Source organism: Coregonus clupeaformis, unplaced genomic scaffold (assembly GCF_020615455.1).
Source record: "Coregonus clupeaformis isolate EN_2021a unplaced genomic scaffold, ASM2061545v1 scaf0746, whole genome shotgun sequence".
Taxonomy (NCBI): Eukaryota; Metazoa; Chordata; class Actinopteri; order Salmoniformes; family Salmonidae; genus Coregonus; species Coregonus clupeaformis.
Window position 1 is genome coordinate 124,692 of NW_025534201.1, and position 20,663 is coordinate 145,354.

The 20,663-nt window shown below is 39.8% G+C and overlaps 2 protein-coding genes across 10 annotated transcripts in view; both read left to right on the top strand.

The window, feature by feature from the left end:
• The first annotated feature begins 603 nt into the window (after nt 1-603).
• LOC121556305 (transcription factor PU.1) lies at nt 604-17,188 on the top strand. Of its 3 annotated transcripts, XM_045216598.1 has the most exons (6): nt 604-658; nt 779-827; nt 9,298-9,388; nt 10,232-10,419; nt 14,832-14,991; nt 15,167-17,188. In XM_045216598.1, exons 2-6 carry the CDS (start codon nt 816-818, stop codon nt 15,487-15,489), a joined length of 774 nt encoding a protein of 257 aa, XP_045072533.1. In that variant the 5' UTR covers nt 604-658; nt 779-815; the 3' UTR covers nt 15,490-17,188. The 3 variants fall into 3 exon arrangements, with proteins under 3 accessions (XP_045072533.1, XP_041726156.2, XP_041726155.2); XM_041870222.2 differs by lacking the exon at nt 604-658 and having other exon boundaries at nt 737-827; XM_041870221.2 differs by lacking the exons at nt 604-658; nt 779-827 and adding an exon at nt 8,232-8,630.
• Nucleotides 17,189-18,078: 890 nt separating this feature from the next.
• The window catches only part of LOC121556303 (myosin-binding protein C, cardiac-type), a 57,903-nt gene continuing 55,318 nt past the window's right edge, over nt 18,079-20,663 (top strand). For 2 of the 7 annotated variants that reach the window (XM_045216590.1, XM_045216593.1), the window contains exon 1: nt 18,080-18,211. In XM_045216590.1, coding sequence (XP_045072525.1) covers nt 18,187-18,211 — 25 coding nt within the window. In that variant the 5' untranslated portion in view covers nt 18,080-18,186. Of the gene's footprint in view, nt 18,212-20,663 lie in introns of all 7 variants that reach the window. The other 5 variants (XM_045216591.1, XM_045216594.1, XM_045216592.1 and 2 more) reach the window with 5 other exon arrangements.

A 20,663-nucleotide genomic window follows, 5' to 3' on the forward strand; every position in this document is an offset into this window, starting at 1 on the left:
AATGAGGAATCGGGAATAAGAAGTGAGAAATCTGGATGTCCCCTTGCACGCCTGTCAGGGGTGGCTTCATGTCATTGTGAAAGAGATGACGGCCACCGAAACGGCTGGTGACAGTCAGGCAGGAAACCAGGGTCAGGGTCCTCTCTGCGGCCTGTCTATCCAGGCCATGCCCTCAAAACCATCATTTTCCTGACTGTTGCTCTCTTTTTCAAGAATGGTTTTTGGGATTTGATATTCTGAGTATCCTCCAAAACATATGCATACAACCAGTTCTTTATTATCTTGGTAGACAGTAGACAAAACAAAAAATTACGACTTACATTTGGATAACCCACACCCATAGCAGTGTGTGTCCACTCTGTTCTGTTATAAACAACTCTCTGATGTACATCCAAATCAATAAGGGCCCTTGGTGTGCAGTTCATCATATGGTCATCTAATGGAGGCTGTGGCATACTACTGAGTTGCAGCTGCAGTATAAGGCCTGGCAGGAGCAAGGGCCCCCACAGAGGGAGCAGAAATAAGATGACAGACGACTACCTCGACCACTACCTCTAATCAAGCTTTGCTTTGTGGCAAGCTGTTTAGTTACCATCTGGTTTAAGGAAGAAGGAGAAGGAGAAGAAGAAGAAAATATTTTGAGTTCCAGCTTAAATTGGTAAAATTAAGGAAGTTTTTAGTTCCCTAGTTAATTCAGTGAGTTATAGAAATCTCAGATTTCTTGCACTCTGTGGTAATTTGCTTTAACCGACTCAATGAGATTCTCCTGTATTCACAGAGAGCGTACTACTATACATGCTGCTCCTGGAAGACTGATGAGAGTGACGGTAAGAGTGAGGCTGGCTGGACTGAGAGAGACAGGAGGCGTTTCTTCCCATGAGCATCCTTTGATACAGATTATAATGTTATGAAATATGTTTTTCTGCTGGTTTCAGATCAGAGATATATCTATATTACTAGTATCGGTATTCTTGCTACTTTTTATTGAATGGAGTAAAAAGTTGATGCAATGACAGAGGCAATTTGGCCTTTGTAGATCACTTGGGAGAGATTCCAGTTGTTTGCATTATATCTTTTTCCATTATTTAATTTGATAGTCTTACAGTATAAGTTGTTGAAAAATAAATGCTAATTTACCCATGTTGATCGTTAATGCTATATTTTATCTTTGACTGAGAGTCAATGGATTACGTCAAGAGTAAAAATGTGCCTTTAAACATTATCTTTAGCTAACATCTAGGCAGTAGACCTATGGTCATCACTGGGAGCTAATACTTTGTATCCACATTTGTCTTAATTTGTTTCTTCTAAATGTAATTACTTGGTTTAGAATATGTTGTCAGCACATCAAAACGAATAACAGTACTCTTTAAATAATAACTAGAATGAAGAATGTTTGGTAACACTATTTGGATAGTCCATCTGTAGATGCTCTACAGACACTATCAGTAACATTTCAACTAACTATCTACTAACACTAGCTCTTATCTTAACCATTATCCTAATCATTATTCTAAACCTAACCCTAACCATAACCTTAGCAAGCAGTTGCTTATCAACATAGTGTGTTGATCCGGACTATCCAAATAAAGTGTGATCGAATGTTTTACTGGGCTATAACATGTTTCCAACTATTCAAGCTAATTTACTCTAGTTGTTCAAGAGAGTTTGTCAGAGGATGATTACGTAAATGTGGTTAAAACCAGCACAGTGTGGACATTGATCTGGAGAAATTTTGGTCAAACAGAATAGATAGACAAAGAGTGCAACATTTCCTGTTGCGACGGTCTCTGTATCCTGTTTTCCACAGTCAGTGGTCATGCATGTCATCCCCTTGTGAGAGGGTCTGTGGGTACGTTCTCATGACCCAAAAGTGTGAGGCCACAGAGGTCTAGTAAAGGCTCTCTGTCTGTCAGAATAAAACTGACAGATTATGACATGTGAATAATCAAAGGTATCAGTTAAAGCCAGATATAGTCCTGAATAGAAATGTAAGCCTAAATTGTGACTATTTTGCAATCCTAAAGAATACAGCCTTTTGCCACTAAAAAATATATTTAAAAAACTCTAATTGGTTTAGACCAGGGATGGGCAACTTTGATGGGAATGGGGGCCACAAAAAAGACTCTACGCTTTTGGGGGGCCCCGCCACCTTGCAAGCAAAACATTTTACGGCAGATAGAAAAAAATGTAAGCTGCAATTTGTAACTTTTTGGGACGAACCGACCAAATTCACATAGAAATATGTGTTATAGATCTGTCATTCTCATTGAATGCAAGTCTAAGAAGCTGTAGATCTGTTCTATGTGCGCTATTTCTATGCTTCCAGTTCTTAAGTTTTGTTTTTGCGTCTTTTACTTTCGGTTTTGTTCACCAGCTTCAAACCGCTGAAATACAATATTTTTGGTTATTGAAAATATATTTGACAGTGGTTTAGATGGTACAATGATTCTCTACACTATACATTGCTTGTTTTGTCCGGTGAGCATGTTTTACGAAGTATTGCCATTAATTAAGTATTTCTATTCCAGTAAAAGGCTTTATCTGTGTCCAGGATCTGTGTCCACAAGTAATTGGTGGAAAACAAACACAGTAGACATTTTATCTACTGTGTTTTACCAAAGAGAGAAGCTGGTCTGATCTGGCAGGGACTGATTAGATAGAATAAGTATTACGTTTCCTTACTGTATGAAAAGGCCCAACGTGATCAGACAAGACACTCACTGAAATACCCCTATAGATTTATATTTTAAGTTTTGCGGCCTAGATCATACTGAAGTTTAGACACACAAATGGAGTCATTCACAGCAACCCCCCTATAAGGAACTGAATCTAAAAGAGAATTTCCCAGTTCCTCTTTTACATAGTGTGTGTGTGTGTGTGTGTGTGTGTGTGTGTGTGTGTGTGTGTGTGTGTGTGTGTGTGTGTGTGTGTGTGTGTGTGTGTGTATGTGGTGTGCGTGCATGCGTGCGTGCGTGTGTGTGATGATGATGATGATGATGATTATTATGGTGGTCAAGACTGAAATTGACTAACAGTAGAAATGTAAAACCATATTATAGGCCTGATTCTGTTGGAACGTTATCTGCCTATTTCCTGTAGCTTTTTACATTGTGAGAAACATACATTTTATGTATTGACCCATTCATTTAAACACAGAACTGAAAGTTTGTTTTTGTCTTTCCCAAAATGGGATGAGCACAATGCTGCCTGTTTTGGTTTCATCTTGTTTCTTAGCTGTCAAAGGCCTAGCATCCTGGAGCCTTATGTTGTACAGTGGGGAAAAAAAGTATTTAGTCAGCCACCAATTGTGCAAGTTCTCCCACTTAAAAAGATGAGAGAGGCCTGTAATTTTCATCATAGGTACACGTCAACTATGACAGACAAATTGAGAAAAAAAAAATCCAGAAAATCACATTGTAGGATTTTTATGAATTTATTTGCAAATTATGGTGGAAAATAAGTATTTGGTCACCTACAAACAAGCAAGATTTCTGGCTCTCACAGACCTGTAACTTCTTCTTTAAGAGGCTCCTCTGTCCTCCACTCGTTACCTGTATTAATGGCACCTGTTTGAACTTGTTATCAGTATAAAAGACACCTGTCCACAACCTCAAACAGTCACACTCCAAACTCCACTATGGCCAAGACCAAAGAGCTGTCAAAGGACACCAGAAACAAAATTGTAGACCTGCACCAGGCTGGGAAGACTGAATCTGCAATAGGTAAGCAGCTTGGTTTGAAGAAATCAACTGTGGGAGCAATTATTAGGAAATGGAAGACATACAAGACCACTGATAATCTCCCTCGATCTGGGGCTCCACGCAAGATCTCACCCCGTGGGGTCAAAATGATCACAAGAACGGTGAGCAAAAATCCCAGAACCACACGGGGGGACCTAGTGAATGACCTGCAGAGAGCTGGGACCAAAGTAACAAAGCCTACCATCAGTAACACACTACACCGCCAGGGACTCAAATCCTGCAGTGCCAGACGTGTCCCCCTGCTTGAGCCAGTACATGTCCAGGCCCGTCTGAAGTTTGCTAGAGTGCATTTGGATGATCCAGAAGAGGATTGGGAGAATGTCATATGGTCAGATGAAACCAAAATAGAACTTTTTGGTAAAAACTCAACTCGTCGTGTTTGGAGGACAAAGAATGCTGAGTTGCATCCAAAGAACACCATACCTACTGTGAAGCGTGGGGGTGGAAACATCATGCTTTGGGGCTGTTTTTCTGCAAAGGGACCAGGACGACTGATCCGTGTAAAGGAAAGAATGAATGGGGCCATGTATCGTGAGATTTTGAGTGAAAACCTCCTTCCATCAGCAAGGGCATTGAAGATGAAACGTGGCTGGGTCTTTCAGCATGACAATGATCCCAAACACACCGCCCGGGCAATGAAGGAGTGGCTTCGTAAGAAGCATTTCAAGTGTCCTGGAGTGGCCTAGCCAGTCTCCAGATCTCAACCCCATAGAAAATCTTTGGAGTGAGTTGAAAGTCTGTGTTGCCCAGAGACAGCCCCAAAACATCACTGCTCTAGAGGAGATCTGCATGGAGGAATGGGCCAAAATACCAGCAACAGTGTGTGAAAACCTTGTGAAGACTTACAGAAAACGTTTGACCTGTGTCATTGCCAACAAAGGGTATATAACAAAGTATTGAGAAACTTTTGTTATTGACCAAATACTTATTTTCCACCATAATTTGCAAATAAATTCATTAAAAATCCTACAATGTGATTTTCTGGATTGTTTTTCCTCATTTTGTCTGTCATAGTTGACGTGTACCTATGATGAAAATTACAGGCCTCTCTCATCTTTTTAAGTGGGAGAACTTGCACAATTGGTGGCTGACTAAATACTTTTTTTCCCCACTGTATGTAATAGATCTGCATGTGGATGTACTGTGTAAAGCAAAGTACAGGGGAACAGAAATTACACTAATCATACTCATCAAACTAACTATAGTGCTGTCCATGAGGCTGAGGGACCGGCCTCTTACTGAGATGTCCACCAGTCTCCACCTAATAGCACATTTTAAACAGATTACAAGATCTGGGAAACCTGATTGATTTCTGACAAAACAGCACATTTTTTAGCTGTGTTAGAGAGTCGTTTGTGTGCTCTGAAAATAGCTGTGGTGAAAATAGCGTGCTGTGCTTGCTGTAACGCACATAGTATATTAATACTAAATGTCATCAGTTTTCCTCAGACAGCTGTGATTAACATGGGGGCCATGGACAGGCTGTGTGGTTTCAGCAGCCCCACAAGTGGTAAAAGGATGCAGTGTACTCAAATTATAACCCCAGACCATACAAGCAAGGCAAACAGAAAGGCCACATAAACCAAAATACAACAAAGTACACCAAAATCAAATGCACAGGCCTACCAAATTAAGATAGTTATACCACAACCAGCAAGTCAAACAGATTTTTTGCCTTTGTTAATGTTGATTATTAAACAAAGAATGCACTGTATTTGGTGCTACGTAGCACATCAAAATAATATCAAATAAGGTTATAACATTCACAGAAAATTAAAGATAGTCTTTGATAGAGATAAAGGAGAGGAAAAACAATAGAATACAGTGCCTTGCAAAAGTATTCATCCCCCTTGGCGTTTTTCCAATTTTGTTGCATTACAACCTGTAATTTAAATGGATTTTTACCTTCAAAAGTCACATAATTAGTTAAATAAAGTCCACCTGTGTGCAATCTAAGTGTCACATGATCTGTCACATGATCTCAGTATATATACACCTGTTCTGAAAGGCCCCAGAGTCCGCAACACCACCAAGCAAGGGGCACCACCAAGCAAGCGGCACCATGAAGACGAAGGAGCTCTCCAAACAGGTCAGGGACAAAGTTGTGGAGAAGTACAGATTAGGGTTGGGTTATAAAAAAATGTCTGAAACTTTGAACATCCCATGGAGCACCATTAAATCCATTATTAAAAAATGGAAAGAATATGACACCACAACAAACTTACCAAGAGAGGGCCTCCCACCAAAACTCACGGACCAGGCAAGGAGGGCATTAATCAGAGAGGCAACAAAGACACCAAAGATAACACTGAAGGAGCTGCAATGCTCCACAGCGGAGATTGGCGTATCTGTCCATAGGACCACTTTAAGCCGTACACTCCACAGAGCTGGGTTTTTCGGAAGAGTGGCCGGAAAAAAGCCATTGCTTAAAGAAAAAAATAAGCAAACACGTTTGGTGTTCGCCAGAAGGCATGTGGGAGACTCCTCAAACATATGGAAGAAGGTACTCTGGTCAGATGAGACTAAAAATGAGCGTTTTGGCCATTTAAAAAAACGCTATGTCTGGCGCAAACCCAACACCTCTCATCACCCCGAGAACACCATTCCCACAGTGAAGCATGGTGGTGGCAGCATCATGCTGTGGGGATGTTTCTCATCGGCAGGGACTGGGAAACTGGTCAGAATAGAAGGAATGATGGTAAATACAGGGAAATTCTTGAGGGATAACTGTTTCAGTCTTCCAGAGATTTGAGACTGGGACGGAGGTTCACCTTCCAGTAGGACAATGACCCTAAGCATACTGCTAAAGCAACACTTGAGTGGTTTAAGGGGAAACATTTAAATGTATTGGAATGGCCTAGTCAAAGCCCAGACCTCAATCCAATTGAGAATCTGTGGTATGACTTAAAGATTGCTGTACACCAGTGGAACCCATCCAACTTGAAGGAGCTGGAGCAGTTTTGCCTTGAATAATGGGCAAAAATCCCAGTGGCTAGATGTGCCAAGTTTATAGAGACATACCCCAAGAGACTTGCAGCTGTAATTGCTGCAAAAGATGGCTCTACAAAGTATTGACTTTGGGGGGGCTGAATAGTTATGCACGCTCAAGATTTCCGTTTTTTTGTCTTATTTCTTGTTTGTTTCACAATAAAAAATATTTTGCATCTTCAAAGTGGTATGCATGTTGTGTAAATCAAATGATACAAACCCCCCATTTTAATTCCAAGTTGTAAATTAACAAAATACGAAAAATGCCAAGGGGGGTGAATACTTTCACAAGACACTACACATGGACATCCATAATAGAGCTAATTTGACTCTACAGGGTTTTTGGTTGTGTGTTATATTAAGCTTTGTACAACCAAGGGAATATAATAATCATTCTGAAATTATCTTCAGTGCGATTTGGATCTTACTGTCTACAGTATTTCAAGTACCTTGTCATTATCAGACTGATGCACTCTTCCTCTGCCCAAACCTACACAAGCCTGTCAGTGGAGGCTTGCCTTGTGTCCTCACTTCTCTTCAAGATAAAACAGAGATGTTGTGTCAGGGAGAGATCACTGAGACAGATAGGGCTGGTTTCCCAGACACTGCCTAGTCCTGGATAAAAAGGAATACTCATACTGTGTCCTGTAAACCAGCCCATAGGGTCAGGAGAGAGGGTCATCTGAGTCTAGTAGTAGACCTACAGTACACTGTACTCATTATGATGAAGAATATCTTGGTGAGAAAAACACATATGGTCAGAAAATAGAATAAAACATTTGCGATTTCTCAAGAATTCCCCTACCAACACTACTATTGTCTCAGGATGTGTTTTATCTCCTCTCCCTTAATCTCCACAGACCTGTTGCAGGATTGCAAAAAGGAAGTGGCATGATTTTATGTGTCCAGCTAATCTACACACAGATAAAACAGTTGTTTGGATAGAAATACAGCAGAATTCATTGATGTATGTGAGTCATTATTTTATTGATATGGCTAGAACTCAAGCTACTGGTTTGTTTTTAAATTGCCATATTTACACCACTAAGTTTATTTGAAGGGATAGCATAATATAGGGAATAACAGGGGTCAAAGTGCTGAACATTGCGGAACACCAAATCCAATGTACACACTGATACTGGTCTGATAAGTAAGAATTAAACCAGCTTAAAATGTGAGATGACAATGTTTATGTGTCTGGCATTGAAACATGGTAAAACATTAAAATGTTAGATGTTTTATATTCATATTGATTTTTCTAGTGTATGCAAGGTATATGAATATGGATACCTGCACTTTAGCCATACAACATTTTTTTTTAAAATTTGGTTGGGAAAATTTGGTCACGATGAGATGCAAAGATAATATCCACTGACAGATGCTATGCTACTGCCAGTAAAGACTGACAGTTAAGACAGGCCTTGAAATGATTGGCTGGTTTGGGAGGTGACGCAATTGAGCCTTAATAAATGTGAGATGTTAGAATCTCCCCCTGACAAATCACCAATGACCAGGAACTACCACCAGACACACTGAGATGTGTACACCCACAAAGATATCCAGAAGTCAAAATATCAGGTTCCCTTTAAACGTTTTGCCATTGAGTAGGTCTCATTTATTTTATTTTATTAGACGAAATTTGAGTCCCAGAGAATTGTTTGGCTTACAAGTGGATAAAGTTGTGAAGGCAGAGGGAGACATTTTGGGTTTCGTTCGGTGAGAGGAAATTTGGTAAACGTTGTGCAATGGTGCGAGAAAAGTTTTGAAAGAGTGTGAGAAACAATTGCAAGCTAAGTGCCTGAGAGTAGGTCGGTTCAAGAAGAAGCCTTCATGTTGCATCCATACAGAATGGAGGGGTACCTCATCTCACCTGGTCCTGTAAGTACACGATGAGTCAAACAATTTGTGTTAATTCAGTTATAGGCCCAAGTATGTACAGGGATGTGGTTATTTGTTGAGCATATTTACTTGTTTATATACCATAGGATGTACTTATACAGAAAATGCATCTCAAGCATTGTAAGCTCACTGGATTCAAGTTTGGATTTCATATTAACATTTATTTTGTCTAATTATGATCATTAATGAAAATATGTTAATAGATTACTGCAAGGTCATTAATTTTCAAACTCTTAAACTGGTACACAATACATTTGTTTACGCAGTGTAAGTGATTTTGTGGTCTACATACTTTCACAAGAACAATATTTCTAACATAATAGTTTATCATATTTATTGATTCACAACAATTCATTTTGTAAGGTTATGACCGACCATTTAAAAAAAACAGCAAAGGTATTATAGTAAATGTCAATGAAGCTCAAAATAAAAAAACAGAGCTGAAGTTGCTCAAGTTATTTTCATGTATGTTTTTGTCCAAAAACATGTTGTTCAGCAATGTCATTATCAACAAATATTATCAAGGGCAGAAAGCAATTTGTACCGGTATATAAATGTTGAGTGTCAGTTCCTTGGAAACAATAGTAAGACATTATGTGAAGTTTTGATATGCTTTCAGTTGAGGATATCCTTTTTGTTTTAACAGCCATCAGAAGACATGTACGAACCCGACATCTATAGACAACAGATGTCAGAATATTCATATCCGTATGTCATCGATGGAGAGAGTCAAGGAGGTGAGCTTTAAAACACTAAAAAAAATCCTAGTATTAATACCTCATGTATTATCTATTTATAATCATGATTACTATGATACACTTACCATCACATAATTGTTGACAAAATAAACAATTTGAATATCACTTATACGGAAGTGAATAGTGCCAGCCCAACTAGCTATGTGTTTGACCAGGCCTGAGGAAATCACACACAGTAGCTATATTAAAGACAATAAAAAGCATCAAGACACTGCAGCTGGGGCCAACCATGTTGCCCCCATGGAGTACAGGAAACAGATGCCATTTCTGTCAACCTACAGTCATAGAACAACTTTCCCCCCTGGGGTTTATTGAAATGGAAAGGTTCAGTTGTATTTTCTCCTGTAATCAACTGATCCTACTGCCAAGAATAAACTGGTATTTACTAATAGGAGCTATAGAATGATATAGGCTCTGCTCCATTTAATGAACTAAATTATTACAGTAGGCTTGATAAACAGAAAATAATAAGAATGGTAAGTCTCTGGTGCAGTGTCAGGACAGAACACAACAGATCACTAAAACATGTTTACATGCAGAATGTTTTTAGAGTTTCTACACGTTTTCACATTTGTGACATTCGGGCTCAAAGAAAGAAAAAGACAACTGCCAAAGCAAAGATGTGTGAACAGGAAACTGCTTAATACATTTTGCTGAACACTCTTTAAACTAATAGCAGACATTGTGTGTTACATGTATTTGGAATCTGTAATCAACTAGGTTCTCTCTATTCTACGCCATCTGAACATTGCCATTTAGTGTACACGTCCTTCAGACCTACCTCTTACTCTATGAACAATTAAAATGTTTCTCTCTGTTCAGATCACTGGGACTATCACACCACTCATCATGTTCATCCGCTGGACTTTGACAACCTGCCAGAGGGCCACTTCACTGAGCTCCAGAGTGTCCAGCATCTACATGTACCCAGCATGGCTCGTTATAATGATGCTGACACTCTCTCGCTGGACCCTGGCCTTGGGGGATACCACAATGCCCTACCTCCACCGGTGAGCCCACCCCCCTGACCCCTCTTTTCCCCTAACACAGACAGAGCGTTGGAGTTGGTCATTCTTTCATGCAGATAGTAGAGTGGACATGACTAATAGAGAATGTTCTGAATGTTCAGGAGAAAAAAAAAAGAACATAACAGATCATCAATCCTAAAGCAAGTAGCATAATGTATTTCCATGTCCCCTCTAGTGGTAATAGCAATGCCTCAGAAATGTTTAATAACAGGTAAACATAAAATCAGTCATCTGGCTTCAGATAAAGAAATGACTATGAAAAGTGTATCTGGGCTACTGTTTGTTACTGGTGAGCTGTGTTGCGTGGAGGATGTAGGGTGCGCCTACAGACAGATGGTTTGACATTGTGGCCTTTCCCTAACTGGGGCCTGCTGGTGTTGCTACAGAACTATAATCTGCCAACTCACTAACGGCTGATGAACAAATAATTCATTTTTAACCAGAAGAGGCCTCCCCCAACATTATGTCACACACGCACGCACGCACGCACACACACACACACACACACACACACACACACACAAATCATTGTCAGTGTTCTTAGTGTAAAATCTGTAACAGCAACCACACATCACAGCTCATGCAGAGGGACGGTGCCCTATAATCTTTGCCACCGCTGGGCTAAATTGAGATGATTATATTGCCAAGTAACAGGTCAATGGGCAGAGTTTAACAGATATACAACTCTTGAAAACATGGCGAAGGTTTGAACTGAGAATCATGTAAATAAAACGTTGAGTTATAAGTTGTTATTATGTTAAAGTAGTCAGACAAATGTGACAATACCTCTAAGATACAACTGGTCTCCTGACTTGAAACAAAGAGTCAAATGTAGCAAGCTAGCAGTGACATGCTAAGCAGGGATGGACAGTTATGCTGCCCCAGGGGCATCAATATAAAATGCTAAGCTAAACAGAGCTAGTTGGCTAGTAGATAGCTATCTTTTACTAATGTTGAGTCAAAGAATAGACCTAGCTAGCTAGGTCTCAAATATGCCAGTATATGTTAGTTTGGGTGAAGATAACAATAGGATATAATTTAGATAAGGGCAATTCCACGACTCCGATTTTTCCCTTAAAATGTATGCCAAACAAAAACGATTGATTTCAAAGTTTAACCTCTACGGGATCGGTGTCCCGTATACGGGACGGTTGAGCTAACGTGCACTAATGTGATTAGCATGACTGTTGTAAGTAACAGCAAACTTTCCAGGACATAGACATGTCTTATATGGGCAGAAAGCTTCAATTCTTGTTAATCTAACTGCACTGTTCAATTTACAGTAGCTATTACAGTGAAAAAAATACCATGCTATTGTTTGAGGAGAGTGCACAACAACAAAAAACGTATCATGGCAACTGGTTTGATACATTCACCTCGGAAGGTAAATAATGTACTTACATTCAGTAATCTTGCTCTGATTTGTCATCCTAAGGGTCCCAGAGATAAAATGTAGCATAGTTTTGTTTGATAAAATAAATTTTTATATTCAAATGTAGGAACTGGTTTCTACAGTTTGAACCCCTGCTGTCTCTGGCTCCACACCCACCCCGCCCGGCCATCTAGATGTGTGAAAGTTAGTGTATAAGCTAATGATCCATCATGTATGACATTCCTGGGAGTGTGTAAACTTACTGTATTACTATATCATTTTTGTATGTTCTCTATAGTTATGTACTTGAAAATGTATCAATTGACCAATTCGGCACATTTGGGCAGACTTAATACAAAATAGTCCAGCATTGCAACGCTTCATTGGATCAATCTGAAACTTTGCACACACACTGCTGTCATCTAGTGGCCAAAATCTAAATTGAGCCTAAACTGCAATATTATATTGTGGCCTTTCTCTTGCTTTTCAAAGATCATGAAAAAACAAAACAAAAACAAACAAAAAACGCATGTTTTTTGTTTGTATTATCTTTCACAAGATCTAATGTGTTATATTCTTCTACATTAATTTCACATTTCCACAAACTTCAAAGTGTTTCATTTAAAATGGTATCAAGAATATTCATATCCTTGCTTCAGGTCCTGAGCTACAGGCAGTTAGATTTGGGTATGTCATTTTAGGTGAAAATTGAAAAAAAGGGTCAGATCCTTAAGATGTTAACAAACCATACAGTGCACAAGGACTCTATGCACAAGGGCTACTTTTAACAATTTACACAGAACATTTTACAAGAACACATTTACTGGAAGAACTGTGAAGATTCAAAGTTTGGTAAGAGTTCTTTTATGTGTCCACGTTTTCCAAAAACGTAAGATTCAACAATGTCTGCAGAAAGAATGGGGTGTCAGCTTTGACATGACACATTGACTTTGAAAAAATCTATTTTGGTTATTGAACTACAATAAGTGAAGTGGATTTACACCGGGTAACTGAATTGCGGTAACGGAATTTCATCATGGGTCCCTGTAGCTCAGTTGGTAGAGCATGGCGCTTGCAACGCCAGGGTTGTGGGTTTGATTCACACATGGGGCCAGTATGAAAAATGTATGCACTCACTAACTGTAAGTCGCTCTGGATAAGAGCGTCTGCTAAATGACTCAAATGTAAATGTCCCTGATCTGCACTACACAGAAATGCATAATTATGGATATAATTTCTTCTCTTCATGGTGATCTATCTTAAATAGGTACACAAAGGTAGAAATGTGCAATATCCTCCTTTGCATATTTAGGGATTATTCTACACAAAGGCTATTATTTAAATGAGCTCTGCCCCAAAACAAGACCAAATTTGGTTGGTCGAAACCGGACCAAATCTGAAACAATCAAAGACGTCTATGTTTCAGAAGTTTGGACATCAAAGTACAGCACAGTAGAACTCAGTAGAGTACAGTACAGCAGAGCACAGAACAGTAAAGTAGAGTAGAGTTCAGTACAGTACAATACAGTTCAGTACCGTAGAGTACAGTAGAGTAGAGTTTAGTATAGTACAGTAGAGTACAATCGAGTACAGTAGAGTACAGTAAAGTAGAGCATAGTTCAGTTCAGTACATTACAGTACATTACAGTCTACTGTACAGTGTGTGTTTTTATGTATTTTTAATACTTTTTAAGACTTTTTCTGGTGGATGTTTTCTAAGACCCCTTTTCCATCTGTTTGACCAAAATGCCTTTGCTTATTCCTGGTTGAAAAATGTATGTCTGCCTTAATTTCTAAAATACACTGTATAGACTCTTAGCTCATAGGAGCAATTTGACATGCTCCTATGAACTACACATGTTGGTGCTCATGGGTCCTTTTACATGGAAATGACCATAAATCCATGGCTGCCCCTAGGGCAGTAAATACTTTTGTGCTTGAATTCTGCCTTTTTTGTTTATATCGCTTATTCAACTAAACTTTTAATAAAACAAATGTTAACTGACCTACTGGCAGATTTGAGACCTAACTTGCTAGCTATTTTTATTTTATAATTCGACATTAGTAGGAGGTAGGTCTCTGCTCAGCTAAGCTACATATAGCTTAGCATTTTACATTTCTTCCCCCAAAAGTTTATATAGCTTATTCAACTAAATATTTTGATAAAGTAAATGGGAGCTGATTTACAGGTATATTCGAGACCTAGCTAGCTCTATTCTATGACTGAACATTATATTTATTAATTCAACATGAGTAGCTAAGAGGTTGCTAAATGCTTAGGTAGCTAGCCTGTTCTGATTAGCTTAGCATGATGCTGCTAGTTTGCTACATTTTACTCTTTGCTTCAATTCAGGAGACCATTTGTATCTTAGAGATACTGTCACATTTGTCTGACTACTGTAACACAAAAATTATTTTAAAACATTACAACTTGTAACTCAAAGTAATTTACAATATTCTCAGTTCAAAACCAATCGGATTTGTTCTGCCCTAAACCAATCAGATTATTTCTGCCCTTAGAACAAAGTTGACTACACTTTAAGTCAATCTGCGTTTAATCTATTTTTCTCACACATTATATGTGGGGGAGGATCTCTTTAAGTATTCATTCAATTCTACTGTCATTTGATAAATTCAAGGGAGTGGGTATTCACAGGAGGCTGGTGAGGGGAGGATGGCTCATAGTAATGGCTGGAATGGAGTAAATGGAATGGTATCAAACACATGGAAACCATGTGTGTGATGTGTTTGATACCATTCCATGGATTCCGTTCCAGCCATTACTATGAGCCAGTCCTCCCCAATTAAGGTGCTACCAGCCACCTGTGGTGGGGATAGATGATTGGTTGCCATCATTAATAACACTTGCGCCTCATTGTGTATATAACGTGATCAGCATGGTATCTAATTTGCTAAGTAGTAATTTCTCAGTGAGTACTGCTCCAAAAATAATGTATTGTAATTGTAATGATGGTTTTGTATTGTAATGACTGCATGGTTATTGTTGTTTGTTGTCCCCAAGGTGCCGTATTGCCCTCGAGCCATGGGCTACTTGCACCCCTCTCCTCAGACGATGAGGAGCTCAGATGACGAGGAGCCAGGAGGCCGCAGCCCTCCACTAGAAGTGTCTGATGAAGAGTGTCTGAGAGACCACATCACCCATGTAACAAGGGGAGAATTGGGTAAGGAATTCATTCATAAATTGCATACCTAATATCTCACATGTTTCATTTAGCTTTTGAGGTCACAATAATCCTACTCATGTAGGCCTACTCCATGTAGATCATAGGTAGGGAACCTCCTCAACTGATCCATTGCATGTTTAACCATTTTGTCCTTTTGTCAACATCAATATAGGCAACAAGAAGAAGATCCGTCTGTACCAGTTCCTGCTGGATCTGCTGAGGAACGGGGACATGAAGGACAGTATCTGGTGGGTGGACAGGGACAAGGGCACCTTCCAGTTCTCCTCGAAACACAAGGAGGCACTGGCACATCGGTGGGGCGTACAGAAGGGCAACCGCAAGAAAATGACCTACCAGAAGATGGCACGGGCTCTTCGCAACTATGGCAAGACAGGCGAGGTCAAAAAGGTCAAGAAGAAGCTGACTTATCAGTTCAGTGGTGAAGTGCTGGGGGGGAGGTCTCACTTGGAGAGGAGGCCATATTCCCATTTGTAGAGGGAGAAACATAGTGGAAGTCCTGAAGAAGGGTAGAGAGAGAGATAGATTGTTAACTGTATATAGTATGCAAGATGGTTATCAATGTAATAACTATTGTTTGTGTTTAAATCAACAATAACTGTTTTTGCTGCTCTTGTAAAAAGCATTTATGTGAACGTCAAAGCCAATGTCTTAATGGAATCTGACAATTAGCTAATTTTGCTCCTACAACTCAATGTTTGCACACACACCTCTGGACCTCTTACATTCCATAGCACATAGAAACAGGACCGTTTAAAATGATACTGTCAATCATTATTACCAGAATGCTTATAGGAGTGGTAATATAGATGACCACTAGAAGTCCTCAGAGATCTCCTTTCTTAAAGCTGGCTGTATTCACCGACTTGGAGTGACTGACCATTGTGTTGGAGTGACTGACCATTGTGCACATTTGACATCAATTAGACTTGGATGCAATGTAAACAAACAAAAAGACTGTGATAAAGAGCTCTTTAGCATTAATGAAATTGATTTGATACTCTGAGATGCACTGACTTTGGATACACAATTCCTGTTGCTTAACCTTTGGTGTAGCAACACACACAAACACAACATATTATACATTAGCTTTTGCTAATCAGAATTGAGTATTCAGCCAAGCCGTGGTATAAAGCTTGTATATTTGTATAATGGTACTACATGTGTATTACATACTAACTCAAGTTAGCTCAAGACTTTGGGAAGTAAACCCTTCTGAACATTGGGAGATTGAACCTGCAACCTTTTCGGACTGTCCCCTTGACCATTACTTCCCTGTCACAACCCCTAGACTTGTTCCTGACATGGGGGAGGGTGAAGAGGCTTGTCACCCAGCCTTTATCATCTGCTTGTGTTCTGAGATGAAGCACAGACCCTTGCATCCTCCGAGCAAAGGGTGCAATCTATTCCTAGCCTAGGAATTCCAACACAGGGATATTTCTCCCATGCTCTCATTCATAGACTCCTGTTTGAACTGTATGATAGTGTATATGACCAGTTGTTTTTCCATACTCTGTGCTCTCTGTATAATGCATCTTGGCCTGTTTGTATGTTGGCATGACTCAGTTACATATCTGCACGTGATGAACTGGAAAGCATTTCTATTTCTCACACGTCATGTGGTTTTAGTCGACTCATCCTCACATTGTTCCAGCACATCACAGACTGGCTTTAGCAAATCCTCTGGGAATCACAGCCATGTACGCAGAACCCCAGTGGCCGAGCCAGATAATATATAGACATTTGGGCAGCTGTGGAGACTTTACTGGGCCCACTGGCAGCATACAAGGCCACCCAGTCCCCCACCATCCACCCACCCCCCAGCCCAGATATGTGGCAGCCGAAGCCTCTAGGTGTAAATAATTCTGGGTGCTGACACAGCTCTATGATGGGAGCAAAGGGCACAGTCTGCAGTGAAAAGTGACGCAAAGTGGGGTATCCAGGGAGGGCGCCATCAAGAGGCACAGACAATATTATTAGTCGTATTTGCCCTACAGCACCTCTTGGATAAAACAATGAAGAAATACAACTGAAAAGGAGACATAAAGGACAGGGATATAGTTAGAATAATTAAATGGAATAATGCAAAATCATAGACAGAGTGAGGATTGATTTAAGTGAACCCTCCTGCATTTATTACTGACTGAGAAATAAAACGAGGTTGAAAATAAATACATATACTGTATATTTTTTAGGAAGTATAAGGTCGCTTACGGTAATAGCTGGGACACTTGAGACAACTGGGCAGACACAAGGCCAAGGTAAAACACAAAAAGGAAAATCCTAAAATGATCAGGATGTAGGGTTAAGGATCAGGGTCAGACATGCCTTCTTATCCACAGTTAACACTCCATAATATTTTATTCCAGTCAGTCAGTCTGTCAGTCTGTCATGTCCTCGCTATGCCACCGAGCCGAGGCTTCGGACGGTAGGCCTTTACTAATAAGATGCTAAGCTCCAGTGTCTCAGGCAACAATATATGATTAAACCAGAACATGAATTATTTAGAGAGGGTAAAGGTCACACATATATGTATATTACTTCCTTGGGCAATTAGGTTCTGATGTAAAATTGACTGCCATTTGGAAGGCTTGTTTTACATGAAAAAGTATTGTTACATTACAAACATAAAGAAAGGTATTTTGCTGTTTACAGTGCTGCCTGGTCAGAAAATAAATGTTAAATTAACCAGATGGATGATGGAAAGCTGTGCACACGGCCATGGAAGGTTCCTGGAAGTCCTGGTTCACCAGGGGAAAAGCACTCACATTCCTGCCAACAGATAAAAGGAATACTCTAGCCTCTAGAAAGAGACCTCGCTGGACTCAGTTTCTAAATTTAACCCCCCACCTCCCATTCCCTCCCTCCCTTGCTTCACCTGTCATGAAGCTGAGGTGTTGGGCGAAGGGACCTTGAAATATGGCCTGTAGGAGGTCAGAGGAGTCTGGGGTTGTGTGAGTGTGGGGTGGAGGAGTAGGGAGGGATGGTGCACGTCTATTATCTCATTGCCGGACAGAGAGGGGATTGGGTCTAGACATCGTGACAAAAGTGGGTGGGTTGGTACTGTTGTGAAGGGGGGTTGCTCAGGAGCCCCACTATTAAACGCAAGGGGTGAGCTAGGAAGGAGTTTGTTAGTTATTGTTGGTTACTCTCTGGAAGAAACGTCCAATCAGAATGCCAGAGCCAGTCAAAAAAACAGGTAAGTGCGCTTGATTAGATTCCATCTCGTTTTACTGCAGCATCATTGTATCACCAGCTGCTATCTAAAGACATCACTGGATTTTCTACCTCCTCTCCCTTTTCCCTCTGTAATAACAAATCCCTCCCAACCTGTGGATCTGGTGGGACTTTTGATCAGTGATCAGCTCATGTCATAGTTTCTTGTCTTCACAGTTGCATTTCAGAGAGGTTACGTTTGAAAGTTGTTGCTGTTACAAGGGGGAACTTTGCCAATACCTGCCTCTTCAGCTTCATATTAACTATACATGTCTTCTGTGTTGTATTTTTCTCTATTTGATCATCTGTGTGAGAAAAATAACGCTGTCTCCATACTGTGTTTCTTTGACCACACCCTCCTCCATCTTCCAGTCCTTCAGAAATGGGTCCATGTTCAAGTGCTAAGCAATGCATGTGTTTCAATGGTTTAAAACACACAGTTTTAAACCTACCCAGTTTTGGTTACAAAGCAGAGAAACATTAGCGTAAAAGTACAGACCACTTTTATACTCACCCCCTTGAAGTCATGATGACAGTTGTCCAACCATCATCTCACATTGCAGTGTTTATGCAGTAGCCTATAAACAAGCCTTTTTTCCCCCTGTGGTTTACTCTTTTTAGGTACCAAGAAGAGTAGATAGAATTCTCTCACATAATTCTAATATTCCGAATAATGCACATATGTGCTGTGGCAGGAGTTGTGTAAACAGAGCTACTGCATAAACATGGCTAGGTTATATTGAATACAGCCCACTGTCATTTTCTTCTGGATCATTATGGAGCCAATTGTTACCAAATGAGTCTGCATGGACGTTGTATATTTACAATGCCCTACTTATTTATTTGGACAGTGAAGCTAAAACTTATAATTTGGCTCTATACTCCAGCATTTGGGATTTGAGATCAAATGTTTTAAATGAGGCGACAGTACAGAATGTCACCTTTTATTTTAGGGTATATTCATACTGTATGATATATATATAAGCCACTGTATAGCCACTGTATATATATATATATATATATATATATATATATATATATATATATATATATATAAGCCACTGTAAAGCCACTGTATATATATATATATATATATATATATATATATACAGTGGCTTGCGAAAGTATTCACCCCCCTTGGCATTTTTCCTATTTTGTTGCCTTACAACCTGGAATTGAAATGGATTTTCTGGGGGTTTGTATAATTTTATTTACACAACATACCTACCACTTTGAAGATGAAAAACATTTTTAATTGTGAAAGACAAGAAATAAGACAAAAAAACAGAACGTCCATAACTATTCACCCCCCGAAAGTCAATACTTTGTAGAGACCCCTTTTGCAGCACTTACAGCTGCAAGTCTCTTGGGGTATGTCTCTATAAGCTTGGCACATCTAGCCACTGGGATTTTTGCTCATTCATCAAGGCAAAACTGCTCAAGCTCCTTCAAGTTGGATGGGTTCCGCTTATGTACAGCAATCTTTAAATCATATCACAGATTCTCAATTGGATTGAGGTCTGGGCTTTGACTAGGCCATTCCAAGACATTTAAATGTTTCCCCTTAAACCACTTGAGTGTTGCTTTAGCAGTATGCTTAGGGTCATTGTCCTGCTGGAAGGTGAACCTCCGTCCCAGTCTCAAATCTCTGGAAGACTGAAACAGGTTTCCCTCAAGAATTTCCCTGTATTTAGCGGCATCCATCATTCCTTCAATTCTGACCAGTTTCCCAGTCCCTGCCGATGAAAAACATCCCCACAGCATGATGCTGCCACCACCATGCTTCACTGTGGGGATGGTGTTCTCGGGGTGATGAGAGGTGTTGGGTTTGGGTTAAAATAAAAGTTGACATTCTGTACAGTCGCCTCATAGAAAACATTTGATCTCAAAGTTTTAGCTTCACTGTCCAAATAAATACGTAGGGGAGTGTAAGTTCTAAATTCAGAGTGCATCATTTCATGCACCACTGCATTCATGTGTAAACATCACTCATCATGTGCCGATGATCCAGTAATGCCTCACAGGATTCCACTTTTTTGGGTCAGACGGAAAGCATTGCCATTCACTGTGGAAAGAGCAACTCAACAGATCAGATGACAATACAGCCTCCTCACAGTATTAGTTACTCAGATACAGTATGTCTGCTAAGACATCTAGCATTCAAGATCTCCCAAAGTATAACAGTCATGGGCTGTTTGAGTAATTTAGCATTAACATCAAGACCCTGCTATCAACAGATAATTATTCTGTAGATCAGGTTTTTGTTGAAGTGTCTTTTAAACGTAGAATTAGTCTCTCTACCGATACAAAGATGCTTTGCACTGCATCTGCAAAGGGGTTTTGAATTGCCCAACAGATGAATAAATAATTTGTGGTGAACTATTTGGACTGAAATAAAACAAGAAACTAGAAGATACAGTTGAACTATATAAGTT